Below are 21,921 nucleotides of genomic sequence, written 5' to 3'. Positions count from 1 at the left end.
ACTAATCAAAATATTTAAATTTATACATGAATAGGATTCTAAAATTTTTTAATTGTACCAAAGGATATTCAATGAAGTGATTTTCCTTACCATCCCCTGATCCAGTCCCTTAGGCAGCCATTGATAGCAGTTTAAGCATTCTTCCCGAGGTATTCTATGCACATCTAAGGGTTATTTGTCTGTATTTCTCATTTTAAAAACACAAATGGTGGCATATGATACTTGCTGGTTTGCACCTTGTTTTTGTTTTTTGCTTAATATATTTAGTTTATAATAACTTACAGTATAAAAAAGTATATGAAATCTTTAATGACCTAATGTGCAAACTTTGCATTTGCCCTTAAATATCTACTGGTTTATTTTTATAATTTTTGTGTCTATACTGTTTGCAAGCAGTATGTGTGAATAGTCTTTACTATTAATAAAGAAACCAATTTGGATATAACCATTTTTTTTCATTTATAGTACTGGGTTTTTTTACTAAAGATATCTTGAAGTGCTTCTAAAGTTTTATGAGTGCATCTTACAGTTCTGATGGTGATCTTGGCAGAATTATATGTTCTTCATTACCTTGTTTCAACATCAGTGTTGCTTAAGCTCTATCAGTTTGATTGCTAAGGCCCCAAACTTCTGCTATTACTCGCTTCTCGCAAGATTGAGCACACCTGAAACCTTGAAAGATTTTTCTGGCTTCTCTTAATAAAATGGCTAAAATAGGCCAAAAAAGGCACAGGGGATGCAGGACAGACAGTTACACTCTACAAACTTGGTATAATACTGAATTCCTTAGGCAGGGAGTTCTAAACCAGTTCTTGTGATACTCCAGAAACTGAACTTTCTTAGCATCATGTTTGCCATTTTAATATATGAATATGTCATTCATACAAGAGATCAGTAAGTTCGAGGGATGGTGCATAGGTTTTACTTAAAAATAAAATTACTAACAAAACTTTAGAAATCTACAGTTGACCCTTGAACAACACAGGTTCAAATTGTGTGGGTCCACTTAAATGCAGATTTTTTCCAATAGTAAATACTACAGTACTACACAATCCGCGGTTGGTTGAACCCACGGATATATAAAGAGAAACTGAGCATACACAGGGAGAGCCAACTATGTTATACTTGGATTTTTTACTGTGCAGAAGAAGGTCAGCACTCCTAAACCCCACATTGTTTAAGGGTCAACTGTATTTTTCCCCCCCCAACCAATTCAAACCTGGAGCCAGCAGCAAGTTCACAATGTATTTTCCTACATTCTAGGTGAGGTGACTCTTCCAGCTTAGTCCCGAGTAGCTCCAAGATATAACAGTGAGTCTTGAGAGTCTGCCTCATCACAGACTGTGTCTCCTAAAAGCCAAGGGATAAACTGTCATGTAAATGACTTTCTCAGGCTTTTTGTAATTATTTGATTTTTCTCCCTTGGGAGAGACTCCCATACTTTAATTTTTCAAATTGCTATTCAGCCATGTTAATTCATGTTTGCTGAGAACTTACTAAGTAGAGGCTCTGTGCTAGGCAGTTGAGAGAATATGAAAATGAGAAATACATAGTTGAGGGTTTTTTTTTAAAATTTATTTATTTTTGTCTGTGTTGGGTCTTCGTTTCTGTGCGAGGGCTTCCTCTAGTTGCAGCAAGCGGGGGCCACTCTTCATCGCGGTGCGTGCGCCTCTCACTATCACGGCCTCTCTTGTTGCGGAGCACATGCTCCAGACGCGCAGGCTCAGTAGTTGTGGCTCACGGGCCTAGCTGCTCCGCGGCATGTGGGATCCTCCCAGACCAGGGCTCGAACCCGTGTCTCCTGCATTGGCAGGCAGATTCTCAACCACTGCGCCACCAGGGAAGCCCATCTAGTTGAGGTTTTAACAGCATTAAAAATTACAGTTGTGTCGAATAAAGTAAATATGAAATAACTAATGCTATGGAAAATATAACTTTAAGCATGAGTATAACAAAGCTCATTACCAAATATTCATTATTTTGGCATACATCGCTTGGGCCTCAAGTCTTAAGTATTTAGGTCACCTAAATACTTTAGCATCTTTACTTTTGCTACCCAAAGTGTGGTCCTCAAAATGGCAGCATTAGCATCTCCTGGGAACTTAAGAAATGCTTGGGCCCTTACTCAGGCATCTGAATCAATCTGCATTTTAACTAAATCTCCAGATGTTCTGGTACTCATTAAAGTTTGAAAAGCAGTGATATATACAACTAAGTGATCAACATGTTAAAGTTAACAGGTCAGCAAATTTGACAGCTGAAAGTAAATAATCTTGAGTGGTACTTTATTTTTTTAAAACTGCATAGGAAGAAAAAAATAAAAAAAAAATCCTGCATAGGATGTGTTTGGGCGTATTTTTAATTATTTAGAAATGCCAGCATGCCAGTAAAGAAACTGGATTTAACACAAAATTACTTCATTGAGATCCTTAACTGCTGTCATCAGTCAGTTACAGATGAAATCACATCACACCTTGAGTGTGCTATAAAGGAAAAAAGGAGGGTTTGAGAGCTACTGGCCTCAGTTTATTTCTTCGTCATCACCTCTGACCATACCATCCTTGCGTGTGCTTTCCACCATGACAATAATTACTTGGGTTTCTGTGAATTAATTACTTGGGTTTTTCAATGTGCTGTGCTGTTTCTCTACTTAGTGCACTTGTTCAAGCTGTCCCTCTTGACTGAATTCTACCCCCTTTCCCCAGAAGACCTGCCCTATAAACCCTATGCATATCTTTATCATAGTTACTTAAAAGAGTTTATTGTAACCGTCATCCAAATTTCTGTCCTATCCTCCCCTCATCTCTATGGGCCCAGCACACAGAAAGCGAACAATGAATGAATGAATGAAGCAAATACCATTAAGACAGTCTCTCAAAGCTGCTATCATCTCATTCTCTCTACATTGACAAAGCTGACCATCTCATTGAACCTTTCTACTTCTTGGCTTCTGACACTTAGCTGTTCTCCCACCTTTCTTGGTGGCTCCTCCAACTCTGGGGGGCATTTCATAAGGCTCACTCCTATTGGTTATTTCTGTAGTGAATCAGTATTACAGATGAACCAGTGAGAATAATTTATCAGTTAGGATCCCAAAGCCTCCAGGAGAAAAAAGATTGATAGGAAAAGGATCCTACAAAGGAAATATAAAATTCTATGCTTCTCATCTTAGACAAATAGTATTTTAAAAGATTTCTTTTTCCATTACCATAGTAACATGCTCAGTGGAGAAATTGGAAATACATATAAAAGCATTAAAAAGAAAAAACGGGGACTTCCCTGGTGGCGCAGTGGTTAAGAATCCGCCTGCCAATGAAGGGGACATGGGTTTGATCCCTGGTCTGGGAAGATCCCACATGCCGCGGAGCAACTAAGCTCGTGCGCCACAACTACTGAAGCCTGCGTGCTCCACAACTAAAGAAGCCACCGGAATGAGAAGACTGCACACAGCTACGAAAAGTAGCCCCCGCTCGCCGCAACTAGAGAAAGCCCACGCGCAGCAATGAAGGCCCAACGCAGCCAAAATAAATAAATAAAATAAAATTAAAAAAACCCACAAAAACCTCTCATCATACTCCCCAGAGAAAAATCACAGTTAAAATGGATCCCTTCAGGATTTCTTCCATACTTCTTATATCAGTTCCGTCATCAATGTATTTGATTAAGATACACTGTAGTTAAGCACACAGGCTCTGGAGCCAGACTGAGTTTGTGTCCTAACTCCATCACTTCTTAGCTACGTTGCCTTGGGCAAACTACTTAACCTCTGTTTCAGTTTCCTCATCTGTAAAATGGGAGTAACAATACTTATATGCTTCTTTACAAAGGATTGAAAGTGTTTATAAAGCACCTAGAAGAGTGCCTGGCACAAAATTAATACTGTATAAGTACTCACTAACATTATTTTGAAAGTTAACCATCTTTATATTGAATACATTACTAATAAAATTACAGGTGAGTTACCTAAAAAGCAATAAAGCAATAATTACATGAATAATGATCATGTATATTTAAAACAAAAAGCAAAACTTATCCTGGGGGACTTCCCTGGCAGTCTAGTGGTTAAGACTCCACACTTCCACTGCAGGGGGCACTGGTTTGATCCCTGATCGGGGACCGAAGACCCTGCATGCAGCACAGCATGGCCTAAAAAAAAAAACCTCATCCTGATAATCTCATCCTGATTCTGAAATTTAGGTGGGAGATTAGTGATCTAGGAACAGAAACATATAGACAGACCTTATCACCCTCCAGAGGCTACTACCTATATATAGGTGTTCTAATCCCAAATTGTTTTTTTTTTTTTTTTCTCTTTGCGGTACGCGGGCCTCTCACTGCTGTGGCCTCTCCCGTTGCGGAGCACAGGCTCCGGACGCGCAGGCTCAGAGGCCATGGCTCACGGGCCCAGCCGCTCGGCAGCATGTGGGATCTTCCCGGACCGGGGCACGAACCCGTGTCCCCTGCATCGGCAGGCGGACTCTCAACCACTGCGCCACCAGGGAAGCCCTAATCCCAAGTTTTTAAAGTTTATATGTATATATATATATTTTTTGGAAAAGTGTATTTTTAAAATAACTAAGGACAGAGAGATATAGAATGACACATCCCATCTATAATTAAGCTAAGGAGATGATTACTTGAGCTATTGATATTTCCCAAGAATGTTAAGTAAACAGGTTTACTCCATCTTTCCTAGAGGTTATAATGAATACATATTATACAATATATTCTTTAATTTGTTCTTTATAATAATTGATCTTTAATGGTAATTATATTATTGTTTTTACCTTCTGAGCTACAGAACATCTGTTGAAGCAGATCAAGAAACCAGAAATGATAATGTACCTTCTAAGACATTCTTTCAGAAGGATACCCCACTGATTCATGTTATGCATTTGAGTTGGGAGCCATTCGATTTGTAGATTGTGTCATCTGGTTGTTCCTGCAGGCATTATACCACATGAAGAGGGTCCCTGTCTATTTCTGACACGATAATATTAATCTTATTCTCCAAGTAAGCACCCAGCATGTCTCGAAGATCAGAAAGAAAGCCTCGTTCAGTGTTGCTATGTTCACAGAGGATCACATTTATTCCTTGGGAAGCAGCATCCAGAACATCATGATGGGACATCTCACCTGCCAACAAAAGAAAGAACAAATATTTAAATTTTAGACACAGAGTCTGAGGAATGCTGAACCATAACAGCAGAAATACCAACTTTGCATTCTGTATGAAGCAAATGTAATACAGCAGAACTTTACATATAAATCTAGAAAGTTATATGCATGTTTCTTACATGTCCTCCAATTTAAAAAGAGATACAGAATTCCAAATTCTTTCTCCTTGGCAGATCCAAGGCAAGTAACCAAATTCACACATCCAACAGTATCTAATACTGCCATAACTAGACCTGTAGGAACACCCATTCAAAATGTTTCCACAATAAAATAAATGACCATTGGTAAGTAAAATGGGGCTTTCAAAAAGTTTCTTTTTTTAACATCTTTATTGGAGTATAATTGCTTTGGTGTGTTAGTTTCTGCTTTACAACAAAGTGAATCAGTTGTACATATACATATGTTCCCATATCTCTTCCCTCTTGCGTCTCCCTCCCTCCCACCCTCCCTATCCCACCCCTCTAGGTGGTCACAGACCACCTAGCTGATCTCCCTGTGCCATGCGGCTGCTTCCCACTAGCTATCCACCCTACGTTTGGTAGTGTATATATGTCCATGCCACTCTCTCACTTTGTCACAGCTTACCCTTCCCCCTACCCATATCCTCAAGTCCATGCTCTAGTAGGTCTGTGTTTTATTCCTGTCCTACCCATAGTCTCTTCGTGACTTTTTTTTTGCTTAGATTCCATATATATGTGTTAGCATACGGTATTTGTTTTTCTCCTTCTGACTTACTTCATTCTGTATGACAGACTCCAGGTCCATCCACCTCACTACAAATAACTCAGTTTCACTTCTTTTTATGGCTGAGTAATATTCCATTGTATATATATGCCACATTTTCTTTATCCATTCATCTGTTGATGGACACTTAGGTTGCTTCCATGTCCTGGCTATTGTAAATAGAGCTGCAATGAACATTTTGGTACATGACTCTTTTTGAATTATGGTTTTCTCAGGGTATATGCCCAGAAGTGGGATTGCTGGGTCGTCTGGTAGTTCTATTTGTAGTTTTTTAAGGAACCTCCATACTGTTCTCCATAGTGGCTGTATCAATTTATATTCCCACCAGCAGTGCAAGAGGGTTCCCTTTTCTCCACACCCTCTCCAGCATTTATTGTCTCTAGATTTTTTGATGATGGCCATTCTGACCAGTGTGAGATGATATCTCATTGTAGTTTTGATTTGCATTTCTCTAATGATTAATGATGTTGAGCATTCTTTCATGTGTTTGTTGGCAATCTGTATATCTTCTTTGGAGAAATGTCTATTTAGGTCTTCTGCCCATTTTTGGATTGGGTTGTTTGTTTTTTTGTTATTGAGCTGCATGAGTTGCTTATAAGTTTTGGAGATTAATCCTTTGTCAGTTGCTTCATTTGCAACTATTTTCTCCCATTCTGAGGGTTGTCTTTTAGTCTTGTTTATGGTATCCTTTGCTGTGCAAAAGCTTTTAAGTTTCATTAGGTCCCATTTGTTTATTTTTGGTTTTATTTCCATTTCTCTAGGAGTTGGGTCAAAAAGGATATTGCTGTGATTTATGCCATAGAGTGTTCTGCCTATGTTTTCCTCTAAGAGTTTGATAGTGTCTGGCCTTACATGTAGGTCTTTAACCCATTTTGCGTTTATTTTTGTGTATGGTGTTAGGGAGTGTTCTAATTTCATACTTTTACATGTACCTGTCCAGTTTTCCGAGCACCACTTATTGAAGAGGCTGTCTTTTCTCCACTGTATATTCTTGCCTCCTTTATCAAAGATAAGGTGACCATATGTGCGTGGGTTTATCTCTGGGCTTTCTATCCTGTTCCATTGATCTATATTTCTGTTTTTGTGCCAGTACCATACTGTCTTGATTACTGTAGCTTTGTAGTATAGTCTGAAGTCAGGGACCCTGATTCCTCCAGCTCCATTTTTCATTCTCAAGATTGCTTTGGCTATTCGGGGTCTTTTGTGTTTCCATACAAATTGTGAAATTTTTTGTTCTAGTTCTGTAAAAAATGCCAGTGGTAGGTTGATAGGGATTGCACTGAAACTGTAGATTGCTTTGGGTAGTAGAGTCATTTTCACAATGTTGATTCTTCTGATCCAAGAACATGGTATATCTCTCCATCTATCTGTATCATCTTTAATTTCTTTCATCAGTGTCTTATAATTTTCTGCATACAGGTCTGTTGTCTCCTTAGATAGGTTTATTCCTAGAGATTTTATTCTTTTTGTTGCAATGGTAAATGGGATTGTTTTCTCAATCTCACTCTCAGATTTTTCATCATTAGTAGATAAGAATGCCAGAGATTTCTGTGCATTAATTTTGTATCCTGCTACTTTACCAAATTCATTGATTAGCTCTAGTAGTTTTCTGGTAGCATCCTTAGTATTCTCTATGTATAGTATCATGTCATCTGCAAACAGTGACAGATTTTACTTCTTCTTTTCTGATTTGGATTCCTTTTATTTTTTTCTTCTTTGATTGCTGTGGCTAAAACTTCCAAAACTATGTTGAATAAGAGTGGTGAGAGTAGGCAACCTTGTCTTGTTCCTGATCTTAGTGGAAATGGTTTCAGTTTTTCACCATTGAGTACGATGTTGGAAATAACAAATACCTCAAGAAAATCCTAGGCTTACCGCGATGTGAAGCCCACACACTGCAATGAAGAGTAGCCCCCGCTCAACGCAACTAGAGAAAGCCCGTGTGCAGCAACAAAGACCCAACGCAGCAATAATAAAATATAAAATGAATAAATAAATCTTCTTAAAAAAAGAAAATCCTAGGCTTACTTCTCAGAGACTCCTTTACATTCTGTGAGTACCAAAATTTTCAGCATCAACCGTAGTCTAATTCATAAGGATGAAATGAACTTAACGTTATTTCTAAATTAAAAGCAAGGTATTTTCCTTTGACTCAGGCAAAACGCCTAGGTATTTTCCTTTGACTTAGGCAAAATGCCTAGAAGTTACAGGTGGAAGAGGATCTCATCTTTTGTGAAAAGATTTTGGGAAAACTCAAATGTTTTGAATTTTAAAAAACACCATTTATGAATCTGATGACTTCCAACTTAAAAGCAAAAATATATTATGCACAATTTGGCTTGTTCATAAAAAGCATAATTTTGAAATATACTTAAGAGACATAAAGGCATTTAAAAAAATGGTTCTTAGAAAAAAAAGCCCCCCTGCCCAAATCTTCAATTCCCCACACTCCCCCCTACCCAAATATGCATCATTTCATTATAAGGAATAGTTTTTATTCAGGCACCTTTTAAAACATCTTAATCTAAGTAACAGTAGAGAAAAAGTAAAACGAGAAAAAGACACTAGGGTGGCTCAGTTAGAAGTCATGCTTTAGGAAAGACAATCTGGCTGCCTGGACTATTATAAATGCACTGGCTGGAGAAGGCATGGACGTGGGAAAATCCATAAAGACCCTGCAATAACACCAGAAGACAAAGGAAAGAAAGGCTGGCTCAGGATGGCAGCTATGGGAAAGAAAAAGCAAATGAAAGACAATTTATATTTGCAAGGAGCAATCTCGCCATCTGCTGGTCTTTCTAGGATATTACCCTTTATGACCTAACACATCAAGCTCAAAGGAAGGGTGTGATGAAACTGGTCTATTGGCTGGGGCTTCCCATCCCTGAAGTTATATTCACAGTGATGCCTCATAGACCATAGACATCTTAAGTTAGCCAGATAAGAAGATATTTTCTGTTTCCCCAACTAACCAGATATGAAGGACATTTTAACATTTGGAACTGTGTGAATTTATCTTATGTACATATTGCTTTATAATAAAAAAACTAATTTAAAAAAGTCATTATTTATGAAGAAACAGACATTCCAAACCGAGAGATAGACAACAAAGCAAATGGCCTACACTCTTCAAAAATGTCAGTGCTCTGAAGACAAAGTTTAGAACTATTCCAGAGGTAGTGTGTGATCATGGATTGGATATCAACCTGAAATCATCACAACATGGTCATATAAGAGAACGTCCTTGTTCTTAGGAGATATAATGCTGAGGTATTTAGGGGTAAAAGGTCACCATATCTGCAATTTATTACAAAACGGTTTGGGAGGAAACATGTAAATATATAAATATACTTATGCATACACAAAAATATACACACATATATTGTATGATATGTTACAGAGAGAGAGAAAATGTACAAATGTGGCAGAATATAACCATTAGTAATCTAGGTGAAGGGTACACAGGAGCTCATTGTGCTATTCTTGCAACTTTTCTATAGGTCTAAAATTCCTTCAAAGTAAAATGTTAAAATTTTAAAACAGAAACACCATGTTGTAAGATATCAAATTGCCTAAACACTGAAAGTTTATTTCAATCTGGTATAAATTAGAGGGCTTATAAAAAATCTTACCTCTTTAGAAGGATAGAAAAGAAAACAGGTAATGGTCACATACATTTTTAGTTGGTTCAAAAAATACATCATGCTTGCTCAGATGCTGCACCTCTATGCTTAGGGATGTGACAGTGTTTCAAGTGCAGCAGCCTCTGTAAGGGGGTGTGCTAGACAATAAGGCATGGGTGTGGGTGGCAGGAGAGGCCTTAGTAATGGAGGGCCCCAGAGGTAGCCAAAAGAACGGCCAGGGGCTTAAGACCCTTGAGTCTAGTCCTAGAAGTGGGAAAAGTAATCTTTAACCCCCAGTCTCCTAACCCTCAGGAGGCGCAGAGGTGGAAATACCGCTGGTAGCAGCAGTGTACAAAGTGCCTCCAACTCCTTGGAGGAATGACGGGCCAAGTTACCAGTTAGGTATTACCCACAAGGACAGAGTATAAAGCCTGGGAGCCAAACAATTAATGTCCAATAAGAAATGCGTATTGTAGGGCTTCCCCGGTGGCGCAGTGGTTGAGAGTCCGCCTGCCGATGCAGGAGACACGGGTTCGTGCCCCGGTCCGGGAAGATCCCACATGCCGCGGAGCGGCTGGGCCCGTGAGCCATGGCCGCCGAGCCTGCGCGTCCGGAGCCTGTGCTGCTCCACAACGGGAGAGGCCACGACAGTGAGAGGCCCGCGGAAAAAAAAAAAAAAAAAAAGAAAAAGAAATGCGTATTGTAGGTTAAGAACAAAGTGACAGGAATCGGGAGAGGAAGCCATGACCGTCGGGGCAGGAGCTGGACACTGTCAAGAAAAAGCTTCTCAGGGGAGGTATCTTTGAGCTTACCACTAGAAGTTTAAGAAAGTGGCAAAGAGAAGACATCTTAGCCAGGGAAAACAGCATGGGCAAAGGCTGCATGAAAGAGGATGAAACATTTTAGGCTTCACCAGGACAGCTGAAGGAGATCACTGAAGGGTTTTTAGCCTGGATAATATTATCCACCATCATATTTGTACTTTTGAAAGTTAGTTTTGTGGGAGTGTGTAGAAGATTAAGGTTAGAAGCTTGATGAAGTACTTCAGGTAGAGGATGCCTGGATGGAGATAAAGGGAAAAGTTCTAGAAAGATTTTGGAGTTATAACTGATAGAAACTGATGATTGTCTTTAGGGCTGAGTAAGAGGAACCATTTTCTACCTAAGGCAACAAGGTAAAAAGTGTCCCATTAACTTACATATGAAATCTGAGAGAAATCATGTTTAGGAAGAAGTTATAGGTTAAATAAGTGCTGAACATCAGTTTTTTAGATAATCTAATTGTTTAATGATTTTTTTTCCCCTCCACAAAGAATATGGTATGTTCCCAATTTTGGCATAGTTCCCTATTTATTTCAGGTTCAAATAACAGATCCATTTATATGTCAGATGCTGTCCTAAAACCTGCTATTATTAGATCCATCTATATGTCAGATGCTGTTCTAAAATATGCTATTTTTTAACTTGAAAAAAAATAAAGCAAGGTAGGGAAGGGATGCACAAGAAAAGGGTAGAAAAGAGATCCAAAGGCTGTCCTACCTGTGAGGTAGAGGTCGGCTTCTGTTCCCTGAAGGACGCTGCTCCCAGAACCAGCGCACACGGCCACAACTTTGACTGGGGACTCTTTCAGAAAAAGGAAACGAGAGGCCACTACTTTATAATTACCCTTCACTTTAATATTATAATTTGTACCAAGAATCCTAAATGTAATGCAGATTTCACTCCTAGTCTCATCACCAGTATGTGAATTTTGCTTACGAAGTTTTAAAAAATAATAAAACACATCTTCGCATAGGCAAACAGACTAATCCTTGGCGTTGCAGAGCTAACCCAAGGCAGCATTATTATTCCTTCAGATGTATGTTGCTGCAGAAGCCCACATAAGGCACCCCTGAATAGTATCAACCACTATTAGCGCTAGGCTTTGGGCTTTACTGCAATGCTGCTCAGTAAAGCAACCTCATCCGGGTCTCCAGGTAACAGTGAGAGGTAAGCAGGTAACTCTCTGTTCCCAGGTAAGGAAGCTAAGGAACTAAAAGGGCTAGTTAGAGGATGCTACGAATGGATTTGACACACATTTTTAAAAATATCGTATGTATCCTGAAAGAGCATCCTCTGAAGAGTGAAATACAGAATCTTTCAAGCCAAAATCCAATAAGTGTTTAGCACTTAGGCTTCTAGAATGGACGCTTCACTAGTGGTATTTCAAAAGAGTGGCACTGGGCTTCCCTGGTGGCGCCGTGGTTGAGAGTCCGCCTGCCGTTGCAGAGGACACGGGTTCGTGCCCCGGTCCGGGAGGATCCCACGTGCCGCGGAGCGGCTGGGCCCGTGAGCCGTGGCCGCTGAGCCTGCGCGTCCGGAGCCTGTGTCCCGCGACGGGAGAGGCCGCAGCGGTGAGAGGCCCGCATACCGCAAAAAAAACAAAACAAAATCAAAAGAATGGCACTGAAGCTGGTCAGAAGGGCAATGCCATCCCTGCCACCGACCCTTTTTGCAAACGAACACTCATGAGTTGTTTGATCCAGCTGTGGACTTTGGATAAGTTTCTCTCCAAACCTCAACTTTTTTCACCTATACAATGGGAGTAATAACACCTCCCAGACAGCTAATGACGGCTAGCATTTACAGCACTTAATGTGTGCCAGTCACATGAATTATACCACCACCTCGATGAGTTAGGTTTTATTATTTCTGCAGTTTTTACAGATGAGGCTACCAGGACACAGGGGGTTAAACAGCCTGTCAAAGTCATGCAGCAGACAGGACAAATGTGGATCCAAGGCGTTCAGATTCCACACTCTTATAACACCTGCGCTCTACTTGCACCTTCACAGTGGGAACTCACACACTCAGGACACTAGGTACGGTGCTAGGCTCACGGCAGGGGTCCAACAAATGTTCTGTCCGTTCCTTTTGTTACCCAAGATACTGGGGAAAGCCAAGAGAAAAGGCAGTGGCTACAAAACTCAGAAACTGCACTGGATCACATTACTTAGCACTACCTCACTATAAAATATTGCCAGTATTGTAAACTTTAAGATTTGCATTGTAACTGGAGCAATCACAATTTCCAGCTTTCTTCCTGGATTGCACTGGTAGGATTGCACTTCATGCTCTCCCTGGGTTGAATAATTCTGGACAATGAGTTGAACAGAATATGTATTTCCAGACTAGAATGTTTAACTGATGGTTTGAGACTCTCCCTCTGCAACAGTAACCAGTCTACAATGAGCAAACTTCCCCCACCGGTTTGAGATGAATGTGGAGTGTGCCTGAGAAATAAATCTTGTTTAGGCCAATGAGATGTATACCACAGCATAACCTCAACCACCCTGATCAATAAAGTAAAGCAGTCATCTCCTGTGAGCTGCTAACACGGTTCTATCATCTATACTGACACAGCCAAGAGTTTCAATTTTTTTTTTTTTTTTTTTTTTTTTTCTGTGGTACACGGGCCTCTCACTGTTGTGGCCTCTCCCACTGCAGAGCACAGGGGCTCTGGACGCGCAGGGTCAGCGGCCATGGCTCACGGGCCCAGCCGCTCCGCGGCATGTGGGATCTTCCCGGACCGGGGCACGAACCTGTGTCCCCTGCATCAGCAGGCGGATTCTCAACCACTGCGCCACCAGGGAAGCCCCAAGAGTTTCAGTTTTTGCCCAACAGTATCAGTAAGTATACTGGACAAATAAAGGAGACATATTTACCTAAGGTCTTCCCTACTCCAAGAGCAAGGCGAACATGAGACAGTTTTAGGTGCCTTTTGATTTGCTCAATCATGGTTGCCAAGGAGACAGACTCATCCAGTGTGCATAACCGTCCCATCCCAGTATGTAGAAGCAGAGGCTGAAGAGAAACAGAAATTAGAAAAACAGTACACATCAGTCCTAGAAAACAAATCCACAGAACAAACAGCAAATGCCGAGATCAATAAAACAAGCATACTATCAGCTCGCTATAAAACCAGCTCCAGGCTAAAAATTGGGGATGCAAACCTGACAAAAACATTCTCTGACTTCTAGGAGCACAGTCTCCTGGGAAGGCAGATGTTTAAACAATGAAAATAAAAGTTTTTAAATACAAAGTAGGTATTGTTTTTTTATGGGAGCACAAAGGAATGACAAAATAAATGAGTTGAAACTAGGGGAGGTGGGTACTTGGAGTAAGTGGAGTCAAACAGGTTCTACGACGACTTGGGTCTCGAAGACAGACCAGAAAAGAGTTAAAAAAAGGAGTGATGTCAAGTGCAGTGTGGTGGGTTAGGGACAGGGTGAGATGTGGAGAGGCATTCTAAGGAGAGAGATCACGTACAAAGGTGCCAAGATGGGAGAGACCGCACAGGGCAGATGGAAAAGCAGACAGTGTAGCTGGTATACAGAGCAAGGGATGCGGATGGAGAAGACGCAGAGACGGGGGTCCTTGCCAGTCATGAAGGGCTTCACACTCTAAGCTAAAAAGCCTGGATTGTCTCCTGTAGGCGCCCACTCAGGAGGCTACTCATATCCCAAGTGGGAGAAGATGAGTTTCAACTACTGTGGTGGCGAAGCAAACGGAGGGGAGAAACATTTTGTAGATTTAGGGACAGAATCAGCAGGGCTTGGATTTACAGGGGCAAGGGAGAGTTGTGCAAACCGCAAATAAGATAGATGATGATGCCATCAATAAAAGAGAAAAAAGTGGTATTTAAAGGCGTGGTATGGGGATAAGGTCAATACTTGTATATATTGGATTTTAAATACTTGTAAGAGTCATCAGTGGAAAATGTTCAGAAAGTGGCTGGAAATTTAGGTTCTTTTAAAATTTTTTATCTTTTACCTTAAGAGAGCATTCTGAGACAGGAAGTAAAGACATAGGAATCATCATACAAATGGCTGTCAAGTTAAAGGAATGAATAAAAACGGTCCAGGCATAGTGTATAAGAGAAGAGACTGAACCTGTAACTGAGTCTCTAATCCTGAAGAAGTACCACTACGGTCTAAATGTTTCTGTCCCCCTCAAATTCATAGGTTGGAATCCTAACCTATGGATTAGGAGGTGTAGCCTTTGGGAGGTACTTAAGTCATGAGGCTGGAACCCACACGAATGGGATTAGTGCTTTAGAAAAGAGGTTCCAGAGAGATCCTTAGTCCCCTCCACCATGTGAGGACACAGAGGGAAAGCGCCATCTTTGAACCACAAAGTCAACTCCCAAGTCAACTCCCACCAGACACCACTCCGAATCTACCAGTGCCATGATCTTGGACTTTCTAGCCTCCAAAACTGTGAGAAATAACTTTCTATTGTTTATAAGCTATCCAGTCTGTGGTACTCTGTTATAGCAGTCCAAACATGTTATAGTAGCCCGAATGGACTAAGACAAGTTCCAACATTTTCTTATTCCTGAAACCTCTCCCGTTGTAAATATACTTTCCAGGGCGTGACATGCCTTCAATCACCACTTTGTCTCTAATAATTTACATATGAATTTGTCAAACAAAAATGCACAGTAACATATTTTTTATTACCTTCTCCAGTGACAGAATTTCAGTCTTCTGATAATATTGTCTGTGCTGGGAAAGAAAAGCCACCACCTGCATCAAAGCTTGCTGAGTACAGTTCAGACTGAGCCGTGTTTGTTCTTCATCATCAGTCCTAGAAAAAATGTCACTTCCTGGTTTAGGATAAATATAAACAATGTATTTAAAAGAATCCACAATTTACAACCTCCTATAATAGGAGATTAGATTTATATGGAATTTAGGATTTAATTCCAAGCCAAACTGTTTTCTAGAATAGTGTTTCTCAAACTTTCACATGCATCAAAATCATCTCATGGCCTTATTAAAGCAGACTGCTGGGCCCTAACCACAGAGCTTCTAATTCAGTAGGTCTGAGTGGGGGCTAAGAATTTATCTTTCTAACAAGTTCCAGGTGATGCTGCTGTTGCTGGTCCAGGGCCCTCACTTTGAAACCCCTGTTCTAGAACAGTTCTTAGTCCTGGTTGTGCATCAGAAATCTCCTGCTGGCTTCTTAAAATAACAGCTGCTGGACCCTTCTATAGATCCAGTGAAACAGAACATCTATGAATGGGGCTGGGGCAAACTGAATTTTTTTAAAGCCCTAGAAAAGTTAATTTTCAAATATCATTGAATACAAGAATCTCCTGGACAGATTCTCAGGCAAACCCCATTCTAATTACACAGATCTAGGATAAAGCCGAAAATCTGCATTTTTCATAAGCACCCGTTAACAATGATTCAGAGGTCCCTGAATCACCCTTTATAAAGCAATACCCTTAAAAAAAATAAAATAATAAAATAAAAAAAGGAATGCTCTTGGGAATTCCCTGGTGGTTCTGTGGTTAGGACTCAGTGCTTTCACTGCTGGGGTCCGGGTTCAATCCCTTCAATCCCTGGATCCCTGGTTGGGGAACTAAGATCCTGCAAGCTGTGGGGCGCAGCCCATTAAAAAAAAAAAACAAAAAACCAATGCCCCAGAGCCTCTCCAAAAAAACTAGCATCAAGAAAGTTTTGTATTTAACCATAAACTCTAAATATAATCATAGAATTCTAGAACTAAGACACCCTACAAGATCATGTGGAAGTGTAGTTTCAACACTGGAACCATCTGCAGAGATTTGAAAAGAAAAAGCAAAAACAATGCCTGGCCCCCAATCTAATGGTAAATGCCAGATATTACCTGTAATATGGAGAAACTGGAACCAAACTAAATGTGCATCAGTTTTTTTTAAAAGTCCATCAGTTAGGAAGAGGAATACTTCAAAAAATTACAGTGCATTCATAATAAACACTGTGTAGCAATTAAAAAGAGAGACGTACATGGAAAGATTTCTAAGACATCTTAAGTTAAAAAGGCAAATACAGCATACCATTTAATTAAGAAAGCAATGAATAAGACAAAACTACACATTTCTTTGTGTCCCTATATGTGTTTGGAAAGATACCCACTTCTCTGAAAACAAGGAAAAGACAACATGAGTTGAAGATACTGGGTTTGAGTAGAGGGGACAAGGAGAACTTTTGTATTGCTTAAATTCTTCATGCTTTATTTGTATAATTTTAATTTCAGTATTTACACAGTATTTCAGTATGGTAAAAGACACCATGACTGGAACCTATGCAAAATCTTACAAATAATTTTTCTTAAGATTCTTGGAATTCCCCAGTATTATTAGAGGACATTTACTATGATTTTACTATAATGTATCTACACTTAAAAACCACTCATCAGAGTCACTTTTTGGTGTAGCGTGATATAGATTTCCATTTTCGCTTTGTGCAGCGGCAGTATCATAGCCAATGGGGTTTACCCAAGGTGCGATTACTGCAAAAGATTTCCATTTTATAAAAAAGTCATTGTACCTATCTTTTTTTTTTTTAACAATTATTAAGTCCTATCTTTGTATAACTTGTCTTTTACGATGCTTTAGTAGGCATTAGGGTAAATCAGCCCCCCAAAAAATCTCTAATGAAGCGACATTTTTTAAAAAATTAATTTACTTATTTACTTTTGGCTGCATTGGGTCTTTGTTGCTGTGCAGCAACAGGGGGCTACTCTTCGTTATGGAATGCAGGCTTCTCATTGCAGTGGCTTCTCTTGCTACGGAGCATGGGCTCTAGGTGGGTGGGCTTCAGTAGTTGTGGCATGCGGGCTTAGCTGCTCAACGGTATGTGGGATCTTCCTGGACCAGGGTTCCTTCCCCGTGTCCCCTGCACTGGCAGGCAGATTCTTAACCCCTGCACCACTAGGGACGTCCCTGAAGCAACATTCTGGTATCTCAGCCCTAATTAAATAAATGATTGACCGTCCAAGAGGCACTTTAATGTACTTTTCTTTTCAAGTGTTTGGGAATCATCATTTGCTGGGTACTGATAAAAGTAAACCTATATTATCGGCATATAACTAGGGTATATCTGCATACCCTAAGGTAAAAATAACTTTCAACATTGCCAAGAGGATTAGAAATACCTAGGATGTGTGGTATAGTCCCTCCCACATAGAAAATAGTCAGTAAGTGTTACTTATCATTTTAATTGCTTTGAAAAGATCCCATGGTTCTCCTTAGGGACCCACAGGCAAATGAGAAGTATACTGCTTTGTAAACACACCCTAGGAAAGTGATTTGCTGCAAACTTAAATAACAGAGTTATAGAATTTGTAAGAAAGATTCTCACAAATTAATATACACAAAAAGAGGAAAAGATATTGTACCTAGCAGAAAAAGAAGTGACAGATACACCTGCAATTCCTTTCACGGCAGAAAAGACTTTGTCCAGGTCTTGGGTGTGGGCAACACTGAATTCTACTCTGTGTGTTCCCTCCGTGGGGCAGTCAGGAGCTCTGGAAGCATGGATGGGCCTGGAAGTGCAAACTCCTAGAAAGAAAAAATTGTCAGAAATTGGAGTTTTTGTGGGTTTACTAAAAAATTAGAAAGATAAACCACTATGGGCAAAGCTTTAAGAAATGAATATTTTTGAAAAGAGTCATTCTCAGATGCTTACATAATATACATACATATCCCTTATATATACATCCAACAATCCCCATAATTTAGGGATGTAGTATAGACATACATAATCAAATTTATTTTCAGATTTTCCAGAAGATTCTTAAATATCACAAAAAGTTGGACAAGACTGACTCATGAATTTTTACATAACATATAGAATTGTGACTGCTTACTAAATTTACTCATGTAAACTGTGATTCAAGTCGCAAATGCTCATAATTTACTTGACCACATTAATTCAGATTATATCATCACAGAAGCTTCAGCCCAAAATGAGTAAACTAAAAAGACTTACTAAAAGCTAAAACACATATGCTGAATTCCCTCATTGTGCTGGGCATAAGGACTAATTCAATAAAACTCTATTTGATTGGCATATGAAGTATATTTTGGAGAGGCTTGAGCTTTCAGTTCAGTTTAACAAGCGTTTCTGGAGTGCCTGAGTGCCAGGCACTGTGCCACATGAGTAAGGAATCACAAAGCTCCATCAAAAATGAAGATTTCCGGGGCTTCCCTGGTGGTGCAGTGGTTGAGAATCCGCCCGCCGATGCAGGGGACACGGGTTCGTGCCCCGGTCCGGGAAGATCCCACATGCAGCGGAGCGGCTGGGCCCGTGAGCCATGGCCACTGAGCCTGCGCGTCCGGAGCCTGCGCTCCGCAATGGGAGAGGCCACAACAGTGAGAGGCCCGCGTACCGCTAAAAAAAATAAAATAAAAAAGAAGATTTCCTATGCTGTCCTTATTCACTAAGGATAAAAATTTCATTTTTCAAATGCAAATTAATTGCCAGATTTCAGCAAGGTTATTTTAAAATATATAAAAATAGAATAATGGTCCCCATCCCTAAAGCAATTAAAACACTACTGGAAAGACATTCTAAAATTTCAAAGCACTGGTAGGGAAAATACTGAATATGAAAGAACAAGAGGCTTCTCACCAAGCCCTTTAGCCAGCCAGTTGTTGACTCCCTGGGGAGCGGCATCATAGGCCGTGTGAGGAGAGTAGATCCCGACTCTGTTCTCCAGCGCCCGGATCACCAGGCGCTCTTTCCAGGTTTTCCAGGTGATGCGCTTCATAGGTCGGAAAATGGGCGGATGGTAGGAGAGAATGAGATCTGCCTTCTTCTGCAGCGCCTCCTCCATCACTTCTTCTGTCAAATCATTGGTTAGGAAGAGCGTATTTACAGTGTGTGGTGGGCTTGGTTCCACCAGTAATCCAACATTGTCCCAACTCTCAGCAAATGAGAGGGATGCAAAGTCATTCAACGAGGAAAGGAGAGCCTTTAGATCCATGAAGGAACGGGAAGAACTGCAGATCAGGCAATGGATTAGGCGGACTGTCGCCGGGACCAGGCGTAAACGAGATGACAACATGCAGAAGTCAGGTAAAAGTGAGTATCTGAACGCAAAACACAGAAAATGGACCTCTGAGACAGTAAAGCATATGAGCAAAAGAGCTGTAGTCCTACGTGCCTGGCTTCAAATACTGGCTCTGCCACTTACTGGCACACGGTATCATAGGTACGTCATTTAACCTCTCTGAGCTTGTTTTCTCATCTACAAAATGGAGACACTATAACTTACCTCACAGGCCGTCTGGAGGAGTAAATGGATTAATATGTTGAAGTCACCTTGCACAAGCCTGGTGCTCAACACACAATTATGCTCCTTCCCTCCTCCCTGCCCCCTCCCACACACCCTTGTTCTTGTTCTCCCCACCCGTGCTTCAACCACCCTTCTCCATTTCTCTAAATGTTACCCTTCCTTCCAAGACCCTTTCGACTTCCTAAATAAAGCTTTTCTTGACAAACCTTCCTTTTCAGTGTCTTCCCTCTCCCTGTCCCACCTGCTTTTGCACTAGTTATTCTCATAATATTATATTCCTGTTTGTGTGTCTCCCCCAGTACGCTACTGGAGGACAGAAACTACCTTTTCTGTATCTCAGGATCACCAACGTAGGCCAGCACTAAATGCTTACTATACAGACTGACACAGTCCCCCTTCCCCCATCATAGCAGAATTTGGAGTTACAGTGGTACATACTGACATTAAAAAGTGCTTTATCAAGAGTAACGATAACATATTTTAAAAGTTAAGTGTTTTGTATGGATACCAAGTGGGGGAAAGTGGCAGGGTGTGGGTGGTGGTAGGATGAACTGGGAGATTGGGATTGACATGTATACACTAATACGTATAAAGTAGATAACTAATAAGAACCTGCTGTATAAAAAAATAAAATAAAATTCAAAAAAAAATTAGTTAAAAAAAAAAAAGTTAAGTGTTTTATCAGCAGCCAGAACTATGGGATGCACCGGTGAGTCACTCTGTGAATGGGTAGGGTCAAGGCAGGAAAGGGCAGGAGCTGCTGCCCCTGAGCCAACAGCTACGTGCCACACAAAGGCCAGAATCAAGAGGTGGGAGAGGTGAAGATGTAAGGGCTCTCACACAGTCTGTAAGCCTTGTAGACATCTATATCCAATACAAAAGATAACACTGTCAGCTCCATTCTTAAATTTAGTATCTATGGAACACTTTTGTTTTTGAAGAAAAGCATTTCATGGTATGCAAAATAATTAACAAGAAAGCATAGTCAATTGTAAATTTAATGAAATACTCAACTCAATTTCAAAATAAAATTTTATTCAATATCTGTACGCAGAAATACTTAATACTGGGACTTCCCTGGTGGCACAGTGGTTAAGAATCAGCCTGCCAATGCAGGGGACATGGGTTCGAGCCCTGGTCGGGGAAGATCCCACCAGCGGTGAAGCAACTAAGCCCGTGCGCCACAACTTTTGCGCCCTCGCTCTAGAGCCCATGAGCCGCAACTACTGAAGCCCGCATGCCTGGAGCCTGTGCTCCGCAACAAGAGAAGCCACCTCAAGGAGAAGCCACCTCAAGGAGAAGCCTGCACACCGTAACCAAGGGTAGCCCCCGCTCGCCGCAACTAGAGAAAGCCCGCGTGGAGCAACGAAGACCCAATGCAGCCAAAAATAAAATAAAATAATAAAAAAATATTTAATGCACTTATTCAATATACAGTTTGGAGTGAGGTGGAACCACTCGAACCTGGGATCTTGGAAGATCTTCTAAGGGTCCTTATACCACTTCCACTCTCCAGATTCCACGTCCTGCTACTACTCCATTCTCCAGACTTCTAAATCTGTCAAGCCCTAAAGTGAAGCTCTAGTGGGCCACCACGCCGGTTCTGTTACCTACTGTTACATTTGAAGGAGCCCTTGTAAGTAACAAAACACTCCCCATTTCCTACGAAGCTGAGTAGCTTGAAGTCGTAATTAACGAGCGGCAGAGCATGGTGGGAAGAGCACCGACTCTAAAACCAGACTGACTCCCAAAGCCACAGCTGTCTCAGAGGACTCTACCTCTGTGGTTTCCACCTCTGAAGGGTGCAAATAATAGTGCCCAGCTCACAGCGTGGTTGCAAGATTTAACCGTGAAGCTGGGAACAATGCCTGGCCTAAAGTCTGCACTATTTATTATTAAGATTCATTAGCAAGGCCCACTTTGCAGCCTGCAAACTGCGCCCTCTTGTTTCAGTCCCACTTCAGGCCTTTTCTAGGACAATGAAGAGCGCAGGTGGCACGGCCGATAAGTCCTTGAGTTAAATCCCCGGCCCCTCTAGAACGCTATGCTCTCCCTCAGCAAGCCGGTTTTCCGCGCCTATCTCCTCCCTTGCCACCTTTCACTGCAGCAGGCTCGTAAACCAAAGCGCGCCTCCAAGGCCTCAGCTACTCACGCTGAAATTTAACCCGCCCAAGACTCACCAGCGCCGGGAACTCAGCGAGCGCTTCCTCCGGACTTGCGCGGAACTTCCTGGCTTCGTGAAAGTGGGCGGGGCGGGGGAGCCGGTC

General features: G+C 41.0%; 1 protein-coding gene across 5 annotated transcripts; it reads right to left on the bottom strand.

The window, feature by feature from the left end:
- Window positions 1–1,790: 1,790 nt before the first annotated feature.
- Window positions 1,791–21,889, bottom strand: NIF3L1 (NGG1 interacting factor 3 like 1). 5 transcript variants are annotated; one of them, XM_067026531.1, is made up of 7 exons: window positions 21,835–21,889; window positions 18,988–19,448; window positions 17,753–17,915; window positions 15,046–15,172; window positions 13,249–13,387; window positions 11,084–11,167; window positions 1,791–1,850 (listed from the first exon to the last, which is right to left on the bottom strand). In XM_067026531.1, exons 2-7 carry the CDS (start codon window positions 19,421–19,423, stop codon window positions 1,822–1,824), a joined length of 978 nt encoding a protein of 325 aa, XP_066882632.1. In that variant the 5' UTR covers window positions 19,424–19,448; window positions 21,835–21,889; the 3' UTR covers window positions 1,791–1,821. The 5 variants fall into 5 exon arrangements, with proteins under 5 accessions (XP_066882632.1, XP_058909453.1, XP_058909454.1 ...); XM_059053470.2 differs by lacking the exon at window positions 1,791–1,850 and adding an exon at window positions 2,349–5,136; XM_059053471.2 differs by lacking the exons at window positions 1,791–1,850; window positions 21,835–21,889 and adding exons at window positions 3,908–5,136; window positions 21,119–21,816.
- Window positions 21,890–21,921: the final 32 nt, after the last annotated feature.

The sequence above is a fragment of the Kogia breviceps genome, chromosome 2 (genome assembly GCF_026419965.1).
Source record: "Kogia breviceps isolate mKogBre1 chromosome 2, mKogBre1 haplotype 1, whole genome shotgun sequence".
In the NCBI taxonomy this organism is placed as follows: domain Eukaryota; kingdom Metazoa; phylum Chordata; class Mammalia; order Artiodactyla; family Physeteridae; genus Kogia; species Kogia breviceps.
This window is presented reverse-complemented; position numbering and strand designations above follow the sequence as displayed.

Excerpts from the sequence above, each read along its gene's own strand:
- NIF3L1 (XM_059053470.2), bottom strand. The coding sequence starts at position 19,423 with ATGTTGTCATCTCGTTTACGCCTGGTCCCGGCGACAGTCCGCCTAATC. Across the intron at positions 17,916-18,987 it reads CTGGCTGGCTAAAGGGCTTG|GAGTTTGCACTTCCAGGCCC; the intron begins GTGAGAAGCCTC and ends TTTTCTTTCTAG. Across the intron at positions 11,168-13,248 it reads TGGAGTAGGGAAGACCTTAG|AGTCCCCAGTCAAAGTTGTG; the intron begins GTAAATATGTCT and ends TTTTTCTGAAAG.